Source organism: Coturnix japonica, chromosome 2, assembly GCF_054131305.1.
Source record: "Coturnix japonica strain WE chromosome 2, WE-NBRP24, whole genome shotgun sequence".
Taxonomy (NCBI): domain Eukaryota; kingdom Metazoa; phylum Chordata; class Aves; order Galliformes; family Phasianidae; genus Coturnix; species Coturnix japonica.
The window spans coordinates 8,331,586-8,349,363 of record NC_140664.1 but is presented as its reverse complement, the minus strand read 5'-3'; the positions used below and the strand labels follow the sequence as shown (position 1 = coordinate 8,349,363).

General features: G+C 35.6%; 1 protein-coding gene across 6 annotated transcripts in view; it reads right to left on the bottom strand.

The window, feature by feature from the left end:
• The window catches only part of ASAP1 (ArfGAP with SH3 domain, ankyrin repeat and PH domain 1), a 162,215-nt gene that overhangs the window by 46,716 nt on the left and 97,721 nt on the right, over window positions 1-17,778 (bottom strand). For all 6 annotated transcript variants that reach the window (XM_085536979.1, XM_015856319.3, XM_015856325.3 and 3 more), the window contains 11 exons: window positions 16,230-16,375; window positions 13,519-13,593; window positions 13,026-13,075; window positions 11,030-11,159; window positions 10,225-10,310; window positions 8,772-8,847; window positions 7,889-7,975; window positions 5,032-5,132; window positions 4,549-4,618; window positions 2,898-2,985; window positions 2,170-2,218 (listed from right to left, as the gene is read on the bottom strand). In XM_085536979.1, the coding sequence (XP_085393105.1) occupies window positions 2,170-2,218; window positions 2,898-2,985; window positions 4,549-4,618; window positions 5,032-5,132; window positions 7,889-7,975; window positions 8,772-8,847; window positions 10,225-10,310; window positions 11,030-11,159; window positions 13,026-13,075; window positions 13,519-13,593; window positions 16,230-16,375 (958 nt within the window). The remainder of the gene's footprint in view (window positions 1-2,169; window positions 2,219-2,897; window positions 2,986-4,548; window positions 4,619-5,031; window positions 5,133-7,888; window positions 7,976-8,771; window positions 8,848-10,224; window positions 10,311-11,029; window positions 11,160-13,025; window positions 13,076-13,518; window positions 13,594-16,229; window positions 16,376-17,778) is intronic.

Here is a 17,778-nt window from a genome sequence, read left to right as displayed (position 1 = left end):
CTGCATGTTTGTTTCTTTGAACACACACAATTAAATACACACATCTCCCCCTACTCTATAAATACTGTACTTTATCTACTGGAGAAACTAATAACCCACTGAGAATTTTGACGTACAGCTGAGGACTAATTAAAGGTCAAAAGACAGCTGGTTGGGTAAGAATCAAGAGACACACTGAGCTACAGGGACTGTTAGAGGGGATGTACTAACAAACCTATAACAGAATGTAGGCATCAGTGATCTTTGTTTTAAAGTGTCTGCTGTTCTTATTTATGTATTTGGTAGATCTCTGGAAGCGGTTCAAATTGATTGCTAGGAAAAAAAGTACAATGTCATTTAAACCAGAGAATAAAGAAACATTTTTATTTGTTTTACATTTAGATGAGAGGCTGGAAGGAAAGGGATTTGAAAATCTACTCCCACATTTACTTACCAGTTGGCACATAAGGGGAAAAAAATGGCAGCACTAAAATTAGGACAAAAATGTAACACGGTGCAGGAAAATGATGAAACAGTCTGTGTAACATAACAGCACCTTTTTGCCAATAGTGCCAAAACACTGGCAAAATACCCTTTGCTTACATTAGTTTCTCAACATGTATCCCAACACTGGAACACAATTAATGTCTCTTAAGATGAACAGGAATTTTAAAACGTGTTCTGGAATATTTTAATGTTGCTGCAAGCAATTTTTTCAGCCTCCTGATTTTAAAGTGATAAACCAGACTCTAGTATAAAACAGATGAGAACTCCACTTGGAACAGGAAACCAAACCAGCTTGGAATCTCAAGACAGCTCAAAGACAACTAGCTAAACTGGGTTTATTGGCCTGTCAATAACAAGAATTATTTTACTAATGTGTTCTCCCTCACAGGCATCTTACTAACACAATGAGACAAAAAAAAAAAAAAAAAAAAAAAAAAGTCCTCCCCTTTTAAGCCAACAAATATAATAAGAGCTCACTCACAGCTGAGACACAAAAATCTTTACCATACTGTTCATCAAGTGCATCAGCGATGAGAATTAACAGTATTTTGTTCTTTACTTCAAGACTTACTGGAACAATTAAGTAAGAAAGAATGCAATAAACATGACTGGGCAAGCCAATATTGCACTCATAACTTATAGTACCCCTGACAACTTTGCATTCAGCCAACATATTGCCATGAAAGCCTCTGGAAGGACCCAGCCTCAGGTCAGAACTCTCCAAACTTCTCACTTCATCTATGCCTGCAGTGATGAGTTGTCACCATTGCCACCTCTCAGTGCTACCTAACAACTCAAATATACTGCAAATACTCCATGTAATTTCAAAATAGATGAGTAACAACTCAGCCTTCCAGAAGAAGACAGACATGCATCAAAAAGTACAAGTCCTGAAGAACAAGGCGGCCTGGAAGGTTCTGGCTTGCTGCACTTACTACTATATTTTTTCATAGTCCTGTCAGGTCATGAGTACAGAGCAGTGATGTTCTCTACAACACAGTTTGATGACTGAAAGCAGTATTCAAATGGAAAAAAAGAATGGCACAAGTTTCTCAGGACAATGTGTATCAGGGTGCATAGAAGGAAGGGAGACTGTTTGAAAGGAAATTATCTGTTGGGAAACGTGTTAATGAAGCAAGTTACTGTGTTCTGAAGTATTTAAACTCAAATATGCTACATTGCTCATTTCTAGGCCCCAAGTAGAAAATATGTATTACTTCTACTTTTCTGTGTGTTAAATGGAGGTCTTTATCTATTTGTTATTTTTATTTAAGAGAAAAAGATAGGATCAGGAGGGAAGGCAGTAACTACAAAAGAGGTAGTAACTACAGAAATAAGGAAAAGAAGAATTTCAGAATATTTCCATTTGTACCCTAATAACCCCATCTACTTCATTATAGCAAGCATCCACACATGAAAAATGTTTTAGAGAGGTACACAATCCAAATGGGATTTCCAATTGATTGTTTTTGTATTTTAAATGATACAGGGTTTTCAAAGCACCTTGTAGAAATGCAAATGCAAACAGAAATACAAATAGTTTACATTTACATTCACAACAACAGAAAAAACAGCAGGCGCTACTTTTGCGTAAAGTGAGAAAGTTAAATTTCACTGCTATAAATGATTCCATACACACATCTCTACAGACAAAATCTTGAAAAAGAAAGTAAGCATTCTTACGCTACGTATTCTTGTTCATCTTCTGCTTGAAAATGATATGTTCTGTTATCTGTAATAAATAAATACATCTTTTCATTTGGCACATGAAAATTTTTAATATCACAAAGCTGTTGCTAAGCCTATACAGTCCCTAAAGGCTAAAAACAATTTCTCTTAGCCTGCAACATTAAAATAAAAACAAAGAAAAATGAAATTGCAAAGTTTGATTTACATTAAGTATATGTAGTTCTAGGCTTTGATATAGTGAAAATAAGCACACAAATCAAACTATCTCACAAACCCTTCTGAAGATGAATACCAAGCGTAAGCTGCAGAAAATATTTAATAGGTAATAGGTAATAGTCTCATGCGGGTTGGAAGGGACCTTAGAGATCATCAAGTCCAACCCCCATATTCGAGCCTCTGTGCTGCAGAGCGGCACTTCTACCACTTGCGCCACAGGGGGATTTGAACACCCAGGCCCTGGTGTTGCAACGCGGCATTCTTACCACTGCGCACATTTATTCCTATTATATATTTTCCCACAGTTTGAGTTAAGAAACTTATCTGCTAACTAAGGAATGAGTTAGAACTGGGTGTTAACCCTCATGTTCATGGGTTTCAAAGACTGTTCTTGTAAATACATAATATTGGTACTGCTTGCTACTGAATTTTAATTGCAAAGACTGGTAACATCACATTTTTAGAAATCCTATATAATGCAAGACGGTACTAAAATTGCCACATACGTGATATTAGATCAAAAGACTTCTTATCTTCAGCATTTGGCTTCACTTGGCAGGTTAATAAATTCAGTTTAGCTGGCTGCCTGTTGGACTGAAAAGAAAATTTATTTTACTTTAAAAAGGTCTTAATTAAGGATTACTTTTTCATTCTGTGGAATGTGCATGTGTGATATTAGTTTAAACTCAGGACATGAGGACGCGTACACCCTTAAAACACTGGAGACCAGCATGACATAGATCTGGTCTGATGGAATGATCAGATGTGAAACAAAGCTAAAATCTTCATGGCAGCTCCTCCTGACTACTTGAAAGGCCTTCAAGGCAGAAAGTCTTAATTTAGAATGTGCTATTATTTTATTATATTTCATAAACAATGCTCATGGTATTAATCTTTTTTTTTTTTTTTTTTTTTTTTTTTAATAGTCTTAAAAATTTTAAAGGAAAGAAGGAAGCTGGAGATTTGGAGATTTGGAGCTCTGAGTAAATACAGCTACTAACATAACCTAATTATAGCATAGATTTGAAGACATGTTAGGCTAAATACAGCTAAAATATTGTGGATATATATAAACTCATGAAAATCTATAGAGATACTGAATTTAATTTATCATAGCTGGCAGATATAAACTAAACAGGAGGCATGACTCTCATCTCTAATTACTCCTGAACAGAGTTTTGGAAGTTATTCATGTTAAAAGCTGTATAGCAAGTATTAAGTAGTGCCAAAGTAATAAGACAAAAGTATCTACAAAAGTATTTCCCATATTATCAGGTGTTTGGCAGAAGAAACTCATCAACACAGTATTTCTAACACTCAAGGAGTAACAGATTGTCATGACCTGAACCTTTCATAATTATAAGCAAGAATATTACTTTCCATTTGGCACTGCTTTTAAACAGTTACAAACAAGAAAATTAAAACTATGACCAACTACGCAATTCAAAGAATTCTAAATTGACAGGATTTAAGCTTGAAAAATGGCAATACTTTTAAAAATAGCAATAACTGAACCATAGCCAACCTAAGAACTGCTAACTAATCTCAAGTTATTTGGGAAAATGAACTTATTTTTAGGCACTGACAGTTGTGGTCAGTGGCATTTGGTAGAAGATAAAGGGAGCGCGATAAAATGGATCCATCTCCTTTAAAGTATTTAACTTTAAATAAAAGCAACCACACTTCCTTAATAGCAATCAATGTATTTATCATTTCCTTATCAAAGGAAATTAAACCACTTAAAAGGAATTAAAAAAAAATTCAAATGACTGTGTTCAAGTCACACTTACTAGCTGAATGTTTTGATTGATTTTTTAATATAAACAAAATAAATTTGTGTGCACTGAAATGATTTATATACTTAGCATCCTATGTTGAAGTAAATATCTGCAATACAGATGAGCAAGTTGACCAGTCTTCCTGTACACATAACTGCTAGAGTCACTGTTCCCTAGTGCTCATTAACAGACAAAAACACTACAATGAGAGCAACAAGTATAGCAATATCTTAAGTTAAACTCCAACTTTTGCTAAACCACAGAACTTCAGCAGTTGGAAGCAGCAGCATCTTGTTTTGCAAGAGCAGATATTAACACCAGCAGATTCACTGAGAAAACATTATTTATTATTTTAATGAAGAGGTATAAAATAACTTACCGTTGCATGTGATATGGTTAGAATTCCATTTTTAACAGTGCACTTTCTTCTTTGCCATACTTTCCTTAACCTGCACAAGAATATCAACAACAACAATCAGTAGCTGGATATAACTTAAAAACACATTTTCATGTCATGAAAATTGTAAGAAGATTGTCCTAAGAAACAGAGGCAGACAAAGTTACTAAACACCTCAACAGATGTTGGATATCTATGACAGGTCTTAATCAGTTTTTAGAAATGTAAAAATACATTGGCTTTTTTTGTTGTTGTTGTTTTTTGATATAAGATTTTGTATTTTTAATTTTTATTTTATTTTTTTTAAGTATAAGACTACTTTCATAATCATTTTTTGATAGCTAGCCTCGAGTATTTGTAGTACATGTTTTAGGACAACGTGCCTTAGAAGTCCACAATACAAAGCAGTAAAAAGCAGTGCATGAACATAATAAGAGCTCTCACTTACGGACTTCAAGAACATACCCATCACTCTTCTTTAGAAGATAACCTTTCTTCTCACTGCCATATTCCTTATTCCCCTGAAGTTGATGCATACTATACCCTCCTTGCCTGCTCTGTGAATCCTAAAGCAAACAAAAAAATACCCCACACCGTTAACATTTCCTAATGTGCACAATACATTTTCCTCATCATTACACATCAACTCTACCAAAACCTCACATATTACTATAAAAAAGAACTTCTAATGCATGTTTTACATCTCTTTAGGAGTTTGCTTTTACATCAACTGATGTAGAGTTAACTGCATGCTCAAGACTGTTACTTCATGAGAACCCCTGAGTATACTATGAATGGTAAATACCCACCTAAACATATCACCTTTTTAAAATACAGAAGATTAAAACTGCAGAATCTTATAAACAAAGAATAAAATGCTGATAGCAAATTTCAAACAGAAAACAACAGAATAAAGCATGCAGATATACACAAATTGACCCAAATAAAAAGAAATGGCAATAGTCATTTTTATCCAACTAAAGATACGCACAGTGTTTGCATGAGCTTTAGTGAATGAAGTCAACTGAAAAAAGCTTTTATTTGATTCAGTGAAACAAGAAGGTGAAATGGATAATTGCATTATAAATGCATCTGAAAAACCCATAAAAGTTCATCAAAACAGTAACTTACTCTCCTAGACTTCGATCACGAAAGGCAAAAGCAACAGAGAAAGAGAAAGCAAACAATTTTAAACAAGAATTATTATTTTATTTAAAAATATACACTTTGAACATAAATTTTATAGTCCTCATGCCTAATAAGACAATTATCCTTTCTAACGGTACTACTGGAAAGAACTCCTTACTTAGGTGGCTCATCAAGTACAAGGCATGATAAAATTTTATACAACACTGCATGAATGACACTGGCTTCACACAAGCAACTGTGGGATTAAATCTTAATAAATGTCATCCAGTCATTGAAGTGTCTAAAATGAAAGCTATGTTTTATCATTCATGAAACTGAAACTAATTCTAAATTTCTATTAAAGATCAAGCCAAAAATTAGTTTCAAATAATTGCAAAAGAAATATAATTAAAGATATGTTAATATTATTTTAAATGAAAAAATCCCAAAATCCCAAAGAACAAAAACAAACAAACCACAACCAGCATAACAGAAACCAAATTACTTTCCTGGCATTACTCCTCAGTGTTTTAAATCCTACAGTCACTGTATGTTGAAGATTGCACTTTCGAATCTCATACTGTGTTCTTACAAATGTGTTGTTTTGTTCGTTTGTTTTTCTTGGTAATAAATCATGTGAGTTTAGAAAGAAGTGATTCAATAGAACTGTAGTTGTGGCAGTTGGAAGCAGCATGAAGAACACCACATACAATGTGATGCCATCACTAAGTGCTTGCATCATCACAGTAAGCAGCTGATTTGTTTTAAGTCAATTTTGAACCCCCCACTGAAATGAGAGTTGTATTGATGTTTGCATAGGTAGGAGTACAGTGAGATGTAACTCCTGTTAAAAGGGCTCATCAAATGAAGACTTGGGGAAATAAAGTGTCGAGAAGCAGGTATGAAACGTGAATGTAAAAATTAGCTAAACTGAAAGTAAAGCTGCCAGCTGCATTTGTAAAAACAGTTGAGATACAAGAATACCAACAGAAATCTGCATTAAAGGGTTGGTTTCCTTTAAAACTGAAGTTTTAAAATGCATAAACATTTATAGCATATCAAATAAATACTTCCCTTAATTATATTATCACTTAGGTTAACCACTTAGGGCATTTGTCATTCTTCCCAATAAAGTGCAACACAAATAGCAGTTTCTTCATACAAGTTCAAAATCAAAATGATCTGGAATACTACAGTAGATTCCATGCACCTATCTCTCTCCTGATCCATCCTGATCTATCCTGATCCCCTAATCTATGATGGAAAGTCAGTTTGAGATGAGTAGGAAGTCTCATTTAACTAATGAGAACTCCAGAGAGATTAACAGAGGCAGAATTTATAATCTGTTTGGGAATCACAAGTTCAGGACTTACTTCTTACATAAAAAATCCCTACCACAAACAGCCAAAGTTTCAATTTCACATATTTTGCTTGAGTTGGAAGGGACTCTAGAAGGCCATCTGGTCCAACTCCCCTGCAACAAACAGGGACATCCATGGATAGGTCAGGTTGCCCAGGGCCTGATCCAGCCTCACCTTGAAAGTCAACAGAGATAACACAACACCACCATCTCTGGGCAGCCTGTTCCAGTGCCTCACCACCCTCACTGTAAAAGGTTTTTTCCACAAATCCAACTTAAATCTCCCCTTTAAGTTTGAAACAATTTCCCTTTGTCCTGTCACAGCAGTCCCTGCTAAAGAGAGTCTGTTCTTTCTTTCTTACAGTCCCCTTTAGTTAATGAAAAGCCATTCTCAGGTCTCCAAAGAGCCTTCTCTTCTCCAGGCTGAACACTCCCAGCAATCTCAGCCTGACCCCATGGGAGAGATGTTCCATCTCTTGGATCACTTTTGGGACCCTCCTCCAGATGAGATCCAACAGGTCTGTGTCTCTCCTTTACTGAGGTCTCCACATCTGGACACAGTACTACAGAACCCGTTACCAATTTATACTTTTTCCTGGACACTTATTCCTGATCACTGACAAGGATAGGACACTGGGTTACATTAAGTATTTATCTGATTCATAACAATTGTTGAAGTAAGCTAAAAAGTATGTTTAAAAGAAACCTGCATTTTTGTATTTTTAACTGTCTGTTGTAACACATCAAAATCCTAAACATCATTTTGCAATATTAATTATTTTCTGAATTCATAATTCACATTATCTCTGAAAACAACATATCTAAATTATTTACCTCCTTCTGATCAAGCTGCAGAGAAGATTTTATCAAATCACGAAGAGCTGTGAGTTGTTTCTTTTCTTCATCTTGTGTCTGCTTTATCTACAGAAAAAGACTATTATATTGTAGGTGCTATTTAATGTTTCTATGCATTCTCATTTATCATTATAAGTGTTCTGAGCAACCAGCTCAACTATTCTGTAATACAGTTTATTTTCATGAAGTGGTTTCTCATAACATAGTCACCTTCTATGCAAGTATTACTTCAAAAGCAAGCTAGAAAGAATACACAACTCTGCATACCCTGTACTGTTAGACTTTAGTGGTTCATTATGTCTAATGTAACTAAGTCATTCACTGAAATTTTAATCTAATAACTCCAATAAGTTTGACATATTACTTAAGGAATGAAAGCACCGCTTAATCTAGCCACCAACTAGAACAGCAAATAGAATTACTGTAATTCTGATTATAGAATACAAAAGCACTTGGGTGACAAATGAAGTTTGATTCCACTTTATTACATGCCTCCCATTAACACCACAAGCAAGTCAATTAGCTCAAACTGCAATGCTACCAAGCATTTTGTTACAAAAAAAGTGCAAACAGCAGCCAAAACTGGGACTAGTAATGAAATAGAACTTAATGTATCCTCTTTTAATCTACATTTATTCCAGTGCACCATTAAAGCAGCAGCAGATTGACAGATGCTTTTCCTTACAACTGTAACAACAGAGTCCAACGTGTAAAACAGAGCCAAGATGTGTTTCTTCATTTTAACTGCATACAAAGTGTATTCCTTGAAAATGCAATTTAAAAAGATATTTATATTCATTATCTAGATAAACAAAAAAAAAAATCCCTTTTTAGGCATTAAAATACTTACAAGCAGACTTACATTATATAAGTCAGCAGCCAACTTTTCAATATATTGTTTAAGTTTATCAGCTGTTTTCAAGCCATCTTGGAAGAAACTGCAATGAAAAATACCTGTGATTCATCAGGAATACAAATAATTCATAACAAAGTAGGCTGGCTTTCCTTCACTCCACCCTCCCCAAGGACAATAAAAGGTCACAGCTCTTGCCCTGTTCAGAGCAAAACAAACCTATCTGACTCAGTTCAAACAGTTTTACTATCTGTCTAATTATCATCAGATGGTTCAAGTCCACATTCTTCTAACACTGATACACTTCACATCGAGTCCAGAAACATTTCATTTACCTTGCAGACTTTAGCTTCACCATATAAAAATATAATGAGCTAAACAAGAATTTCATACGTTAGTATATGAAGTAACAACGCCCAGAATACATGCAAGTCTCGACAGTTAATAATAGTAAAAGTTTAACCATTAGACAGGTAAAATGTTATAAATGCCACACATTCAAATTAACAGCACTGCTAAAATCACTACCCTAGAAGTCCACTACAAGGCATACATGCTATTGTGGATAAATAGAAGTCTGTCATTGATTCCACATAGGCTTCACAAAGGATCACCCAAAAATCAGACACTGCATCCACACTCTCCTTGAAATTTGGCAGCACTGGAAAGCCCGTTCTATGCCCACCACCCTCTGTTGAAGAATTTTTTCCTGACATACAACTTAATTCCCCCCTATTTACCCACTTAAGTGGTTAACAAGGAAATAGCTTTAAAACTCATCCTGCTACCGATGATTAAGCACAAGCTGATTTCAAATCTAAAGCCTTTCTCTAAGTTATGCGAATGTATTTACAGAAAAAACCTGCAACAACATATTACATTGTTTCCTTTAGAAACAGTAACACTGAAGAGAGAGGAAGGAGTGCCATAACCCAGAGGGAATCAAGGTGTGTGGGAAGCATCCAACTCATTTAATCTTTATGTTCTCTTAGATCATGTAAAATCAAATGAAAAGCTAAAAGCTCTGCCACCTTCAGGTGGACCCAGGCAGTTTCCAGAGGTTCTACCTAGGCACTACGCAATGTGCACAACAAAGAATGCAAACAGATGTTGCTGGGTCTATGGTGCGCGTTGAGGTCTCAGGAACTTAAATTAACTTTGTATGCAACATGCAGGGCTTTTCCTTGGCCTCTCTCTTCATTGCTCCCCTCTTCTCTCCCTGCCACAACTTCTTTTCATAGTCTGTACTTTAAGACTGAGCAACTTGATGTAGCTATTGATGTCCACAGGAGTTGGACCACGTAACCTTAAAAAGGTCCCTTACAACTCAAATGATTTTATGATTCTAATAATCACACACAGGATAAATACTCCTGATCAGAACAAATTCAAAGCAATGAGAAAAAAATAACGCTTGCGTAAATGAAATACTATAAATAAAGCTTAAAAGTACCGCACTTACTTGCACTGTGCATGATAATATTTAATAAGATTCTGCAGAAGGTCCACACCTTTTTTTGTCTTGATTTCATTAACCTTAATGAGATACTGCACAGATAGTGAAAAAACATGCAGATTATCATACGTTATAGCATTCAAGTGTTGCGAAACAACACAATATCATTTGTTTAATGAATTTATTATCACTGTTTAACTTGTGTTGACTCACAAGCCACAAGTCCAACATAGTTAAGCATAGTATGAATTAGGTAGCAGTTTATATGAACGTTCCTGAAAAATTCAAAACCACTCAAAATAAGATTCAGGAAAAGGTTTCAATTTTTACATCTATATGAAGGTCCCTCCCACCCCCCCTTCCCCTTTTAAATGCTATTACAAGTAGGATGCAACTAAAAGCAATTGCCACTAAAAATGGATTAAAAATGGAATAAGGATAACTATTAACACAAAAATCAGTTCTACAAAACTAATGAACCACCATCACTTGTCAGGTTATTTGGAATTTTAACACTTCAAAAAAATAAGTGGGGAAAAAAAGACATTAAAAAGCTTCCTGAAAAATAAAATGTCTCTCTAAGGTTGATTCTCAACCCACAAACCTTACTATACTAAAGGAAAAGAATAAAAAAAAACGGAAGCCCAGTTTTACAGAGTCGCTAAAAAATTATTCATGCGTTGCTGTAATATGTTACACGGAAACAATTTCCCATCTCCTTTCCCCAGACAATAAGGTGCATTTTATCACTAATTAAGTGACCCACTTGGTGTCCTGGTGTCAAAATTAAAAGATGAAACTTTGGTCTTACTTCACACATCTGAAGCTGAAAGAGTCGCCTTTCCTTCTCCATTTCTTCTGCTATCTCAGCTCCTGTAATTTCAGTCCGTATCATCCCATGCTGTTTTGCATGTTCTCTTTTTTCCTTCTCAATTTTTGTACTGAAACAAGTTAGAACAGATTTTAAAGAATTTCTTGTATCATGTGATATATGGTTGTTTTTTTTTTTTAATTATTATTTAAGAAAAAAAAAAAAGTATTAAAGAAGATGAGTTTCTCTATGATATCAAATCTTTTTTTTCCTCCTCCTAAAACAAGTGTCTGGTAGTAACAGTTATGAAGTTGCCTTCCCTCCTTTCAATTCTTTTGCTCTAGTTCGTATGCTGTGTGGGGAGTCAGAGGAATCTGTTTTTTCAACATCAAGCTCTCCATAGCTGTCATCTCTATATACTGCAGCATAAGTCATACATGTAAGAAACTACGGACTTGACTGGAAAATGGCAAAATACCTCAATTAAGCGACTCCTACTTTAGGAAATGGGAATCATAAGAAAAGTAAGAAGATAGCATATGAAATTTACCACATGTATTAAATGTCACGGCTTTCAATCATTACATTTTAAGAGAAATTCAATGCTGAAAGTAAGTATGAAACAGTGAAATACAAATAAGGAATTAAGAGGTCATCATGCAATGTCCTAATCATAGTGTTATAGTGTCACTTTCCATACGTAGATTTCAGAGAAGTTTCTCTACTACTGCTCTGTATCTCTCAAAACACAGTAGGAAAACCCAAACAATGCATTCTTCCTCTCTAGCAGTCTTTCCAAGACACAAACCCTGATGAAGTTCAACAAGGCCAACTACAAGAAGCTGCACTTCAGTCAAGGCAAATGCAGATGTGTGCAGACTGGGAGAACTCCTTGACAGCAGCCCTGCAACCGACACAAGGGGCCTGGTGGATGAAAAGTTGGACATGAACCAGTGGTGAGCACTTGCAGCATGGAAGGCCAACAGTATCCTGGGTTGCATTAAAAAAGGGGTGGCCAGCAGGGACAGGGAGGCGATTGTTCCCCTCTGTTCTGCCATTGTGAGGCCCCATCTGGAGTACAGCGTCCAAGCCTGGGGCTCCCAGAATAAGAAAGATGCAGAGATGTTGGAGCAGAGGAGGACCATGAACAACATCAGAGGGCTGGAGACCCTCGCCAGTGAAGAACAGTTGAAGGAGCTGGGCTTGTTAAGCTTGGAGAAGGCTCCAGTAAGACCTCAATTGCAGCGTACCAGTACTTAAAAGGAATTTATAACATGGGCACACAGTGATAAGTCAATACTGAAGGATTTCAAACTAAAAGAGGGGAGATTTACATTAGATGCTGAAGGGAAAGTTTTTTACTCAGGGAATGGTAAGATGCTAGTCCAGAAAAGTGAATGTTTCCAGGGATGAAGCAATCCAAACCCATGTCAGATGGTCAGGTTGCCCAGGTGCCTAACTTGGTGGTCGGCAGCCCTGCTCAAGGCAAGGAACTTTAAGATCCCTTTCAACTCAAGCCATTTTACAGTTTGATGAACCTGAGAAAGCACAATTGTCATGTGTCACTCTTTCTTTCTTGGTCTGAATAAGCCTAAGGCCTGAATAGCTGTCACATGAAGAAAATAGAAAATAGTTTTTTAAATCCATGGATTTTTATTTTTTTTTTCTATTTAACTAATCAATACAGCTTATGCATATGGCCATAAGTTTGCCTAAATGCCACCTGAACTCCCCACAATTCATTCTACAAAATTCACTACACATTGAAAACCTTTCTTACATGAAACAAGCACTGAGCACTCAGCATTTCACATCAGATACAACATTTTATTTCCCAGTACTAAAGAGAGATCATGAAACAAAACTAGAAAACAAACAACCAAAAAAAAACAGCTGCCTTTCACATATTTATTTTTACATCCACAGATAAAGTACATATCTAGGAGCCAGGAGGAACAGGGGATGTAAAGAGAGATGGAGTGAGAGAAACACTTACAATTTGGTTTCATAATCCTTCCACGCTTTGTCAAAAGGCTTTTTGAGGTCCTTCGGAAACAAACAAGCAAACAAAAGGTCATTAAAGCATTTTTTAAAACTTTAAAGGTTAAAAAACCAAAAAAACAAAAAACAAAAAACCCCAAAAACTTTAAAGCTAAGATAATATCGTAAGTAGCTACAAAATAAATTTTCTTTTAACTAAAGATTTTTAAATCACTGTTAGAAAAAAAAACAAAACAAAACAAAAAAAAACAAACCTATTTTTGAATCTTATGAAATATCGCTTTCCTGTACATCTTAAGATGAGGATTTTGAATGGAGTTCTACAGTAGCATTTGAAATGGCAGTCATTGGAATAGTGAGGTTTTTCTTCAGATTATTTATATAAGTAGATAACAATGGATGCCAACAGTAGAAAATGTCTCATGGTAAATGGAAAAGCCATTAGAAAGTTGAAAAGCATTTCCATGAATATGCTTTTTAACACTTACCCCTTTAACACCTTTTAGGTCTCCTTTTAGGAGAGAATCCAGGGTGAAAATAACATTGTGGCTTAAGCCCTGGAGCTGAAAAAGAAAAATTACAATACTGTTAGCATTTAAAATACTCATTCTAATTTTATCAAAGCATTGCCAATATGTCTTGTAACTTAACTAATGAAGTTGTAACCATCTTAGATTTTCCAAATTAGTGGTAAATTCAAGTCTGGGAAGAATTAACATACTTTCACATTAATCAGATAGGAAAGCATTACCATTACCCTCTAAGTATATAGGACAATATAAAAATTTAATTTTAAAAGTAGCATACAAGGAAAGTTCTGAAAACACATCAGGGTAACCTTCAGTCTCTTCTAACCCCATAGTTAAATGCTGCATAATTACTGAGATTTTTATGAATAAATGTTTCCTATAGGTTCCTGAATGTGAAGCAAGGACCCACTATGCTACAGTCAGGCAAAGTGCAAGGCACATGTTGACTCACCTATGAGAAGAAGTTGCAATGAGTAACAGCCCTGTTACTGTTCCTAACTACTAGAGAAATCTGTTCTCCTCACCTGGTGTGGAAGCTTGGCACCTATTTCAACTGTTAGTAGGTTAAATTTCACCCCATTAATCCCCTGCCAAGTTGATTACATATCTATAAGGAATGTTCATTTTTTTCCTGTGCCAAAGAGGGTAGAAAAAACTGCCACTATGTTCCTATTTGAACATATGCAGGCGTGTCTATAAACACTAAAAAATCAGGATAACATGAAGGAGATGTCTATTAACATTGCAGTAGTATAGCACCCACAAGAAAAGTATTCATCTCCTATTCCACCACTCCATTCACTTCTTCAAAAGATACTCTTCAGCTCCTTGCTAATTCTACAGCTTCCCCATGAGGGGAGCAGATGCTCTTTGGTGACAGCAACAGGACCAGAGAGAATGGCACGGAGTCACATCACGGAAGATCAGGTTGGGTGTTATAAGAGGTTATGCACCAGAGAGCACTCCCCAGGCAGTGGTTACAGCCCAAGCTGCCACAGCTCAAGGACTGTTAGTTTGGACAACTCAGATATAGGGTTTGAATCTTGAGTGGTGCTGTGTGGAGCCAGGAATTGGACCTGATGATCCTCGTGTGTCCCTTCCAACTCCAAACAGACCATGTTTCAATGATCTTAGAAGGAAGATAAACAGATCACTGTACTTCAGTGCCTCTGATACAGCTTGGTTTTGGACAACAGCCCACTGAAGTGTAGTGGAACTTTCAGCTGTTTTCTGTCACTGGACCTTAACTTCAATTCCAGTATGTTACAGGTGATGAAGACGAGACTCAAAGCAGAAATAAGCACAAGCATTTGTGGTGGGAGCCCTCAGGCATCTGAAGCAGAAGCAGTCATGAAATGTTGCATGGACTGGGGTGGGACTGGCTTTCATGTAACTCCACTTTACAGCAGCTGAAGGTCTCTCATCCAAGAAATAACGGAAGAATAGAAAATAACATGGGATTTCATTTGTGAAGATATAGAATTCTGAAGAAATAAACTAGATTAAAACACGCACAATGAACTATCTGCCTGTTCATCACAATGACATCAGTTTATTTGTTTTAGTTATTTGGATAGTTTTATTCATAGCAGTTCTTGGGGTGCTATGCATCAGATCTGTGATAAAACATGCTGTTGATTATATAGCAGTGGTTTAGTATTTCTGAGAAGTTCTTCTGTTGTAGTACATACAGCCATGACAGCTGATCCTCACAGACCGAAGAGTTATTCATAGAAATCATAGAATCATTTCAGTTGGAAGGGACCTTTAACAATCTATTTTCAACTGACATAAGCAGGGACATCTTACAATAGTTTAAGTTGCTGAAAACCCTGTACAACCTGACAGGAACACTCTCAGTGATGCCAAGAAAGATCCCAGAAGTTTTACAGCTAAAAAAAAAGGCTGTAATATTGCTTATACCTTACATACCAATAAGCCTGGAGAGAAACCAAGCTAAGAAAAATATAAAACTGATTCTTCCCCTTTCTGAATGTAATGGCATTTAAACCCACGAAGCGCATATTTATAAGAAATGTAGCTTCATTAGTTTTATTGTTCAAAGATCTCCTTACTGCTCTCATCTCAAGTAAAAGGCTTGAGATTAACTTCAGAACTTCAGATAAGGAAAAAAACCTTCTTTTTTATGAAAAAAAAAAAAAAAAAGAAAGAAAGAAAGAAAAAATTTTAAAAGGAAAAGATTTAAAACATCTTCATAGGCCTACTAGGTAAGCAATAGATATCCTGCAAATCACAGGGAAACTGGACTACTAACATCATGTAAGCATTATCCCCAAATCATTAAGTTTTCTCTAATAAGTGAAAGCTGCTCCTTTTGAAGTACAAGAGAACAACTGTAACTAATTGCATTGAATTCTTAACTTGGAATTAAGTTCTGTGGAACACCTTCAATTGTTTCAGAATTAGACCTCAGTTGCCATCTCAACATTTTCACCTTTGTCCTCTAAACCACCAATTAAAAGGAAACATAGCAAACTTGGAATGGCACCCTTTTTACAGTCTCTGAGATGGCATTATGTCAGTTCCTGAAAACACATTAAGCATCCCTAAAATTATCATCAGTCATAATTAATGTGAAATGCAACGTGTAAGAAGGTTTTGTGATTTATTTGGGAAAAATTCAACTGAGAAAAAGTGAAACTCCTCACCAGGTTCTTCAGCAGCGTTGATAACTCTTTAGTAAGTGTGGAAAACTTTACGAAAGCTGTGCCAAGATCTGGATTATCGCGACTTAAAAAATTACTTCCAAATTTGTCCAGCACTTGTGCATAGTTTTCTTCATTTTGAACATGATCTGCAAAGGAAAAAAAAGATAAGAGTCAGGAAGCTTCTTTCTTGTAGTCTATTACTTTACACAACTGTGATATACTGTGATATATTAACAAAACAGACAGCATTACTTACAGAAAAGACACAGTGTAATGCATTTACTAAAAGCTAATTAAAATAATTTTAGTATTAAAACTTATTCAACAAATAGACAAACAGATCAGCCACTTAAATTGCTTGGGAGTAATTGTACTAAAAAGCTCTGTAAACATTAATGAAGTAGTAAGATCATTGAAAGATCAAACAGCATTTTGTGCTGTGTAAGTAACACAGGAATTTATACTCGTGCCTACTTTGATGTAAGCATTATTGCTTGTAATAGGGGTACTTCAACAGAACAAGAAGGTAATGGCATCAGACACACCTAAGCAAAACTGATGTGAATCAGACTGCAAATTTTCAAGAAGAAATTTTTCATACAGGAAAATATTTCTTTTTCACCTGTTTGTAAAACTGAGTTATCCCCATAGAACAGAATGTCTGCTAGCATACAGCCAAACACCCATTTTAATACGCAGCCAATTGGACAGTGAGAGATGTCAGAACCAAGAAGATGAAATTAAAGCCAATATAAACAAGCAAAATTCTTAACTCAAGGACAAAGAAAACTGAATTACAGATCACTGGTGCTGGAAATACTTTTGCTGCATCTTTTACCTTCCTTTTTGGCATCTTTTCATATTTATTTATTTATTTATTTATTTTCTTGCTTGCATTTCTGTGTCCTTATACTGACAATCTACCACTTCAGCTACTTGAGACTGATTTTATCACACCTCTATGGAATATTTTGGTATTAGTTAGATAAACATTTAACTTCAATAGGATTCCCAGTCTACATTTTGTTCCGTAAGCCACAAATACAAACACAGAGAGCCATTCCAACAACTGTGCATTCTTTGCAGTGAAAGAAAATACATATATTTATAAGAACTATACATAAACTATGTGAAAACAATTAAGAATGTTTTATATAGAAGTCAGTTCCCAGCAGGTACTGTGTTTTTCCCCAGAAGTCCTGCAAAACTGTATTTTTTTTTCAAGCTGCTGCATTGCCAGAAAGCATTTGTTTTTACTTTTGATTCAAACTGAAAAGAAGAAAAACAAAATTAAGAGCCTAAGCTTCAAATCAGGCTTGCAGATAATGTTCCACAATGCATGGGTCTACATGAACGTTAACTAAGATCTGATTAAGAGTTAAAGAACACTTCAGAGGTATAACAGATACCCAAAATAGACCACTAAGGGACTACCAGAAACAGAAAAATGAATCTCCTACTGGAAGAATAAACAACAAACAGCACCACCACCAAACAACAGAACTGCCAAGTTCACCCTCCCCACAGGTGACAAAGTAACATTCTAACA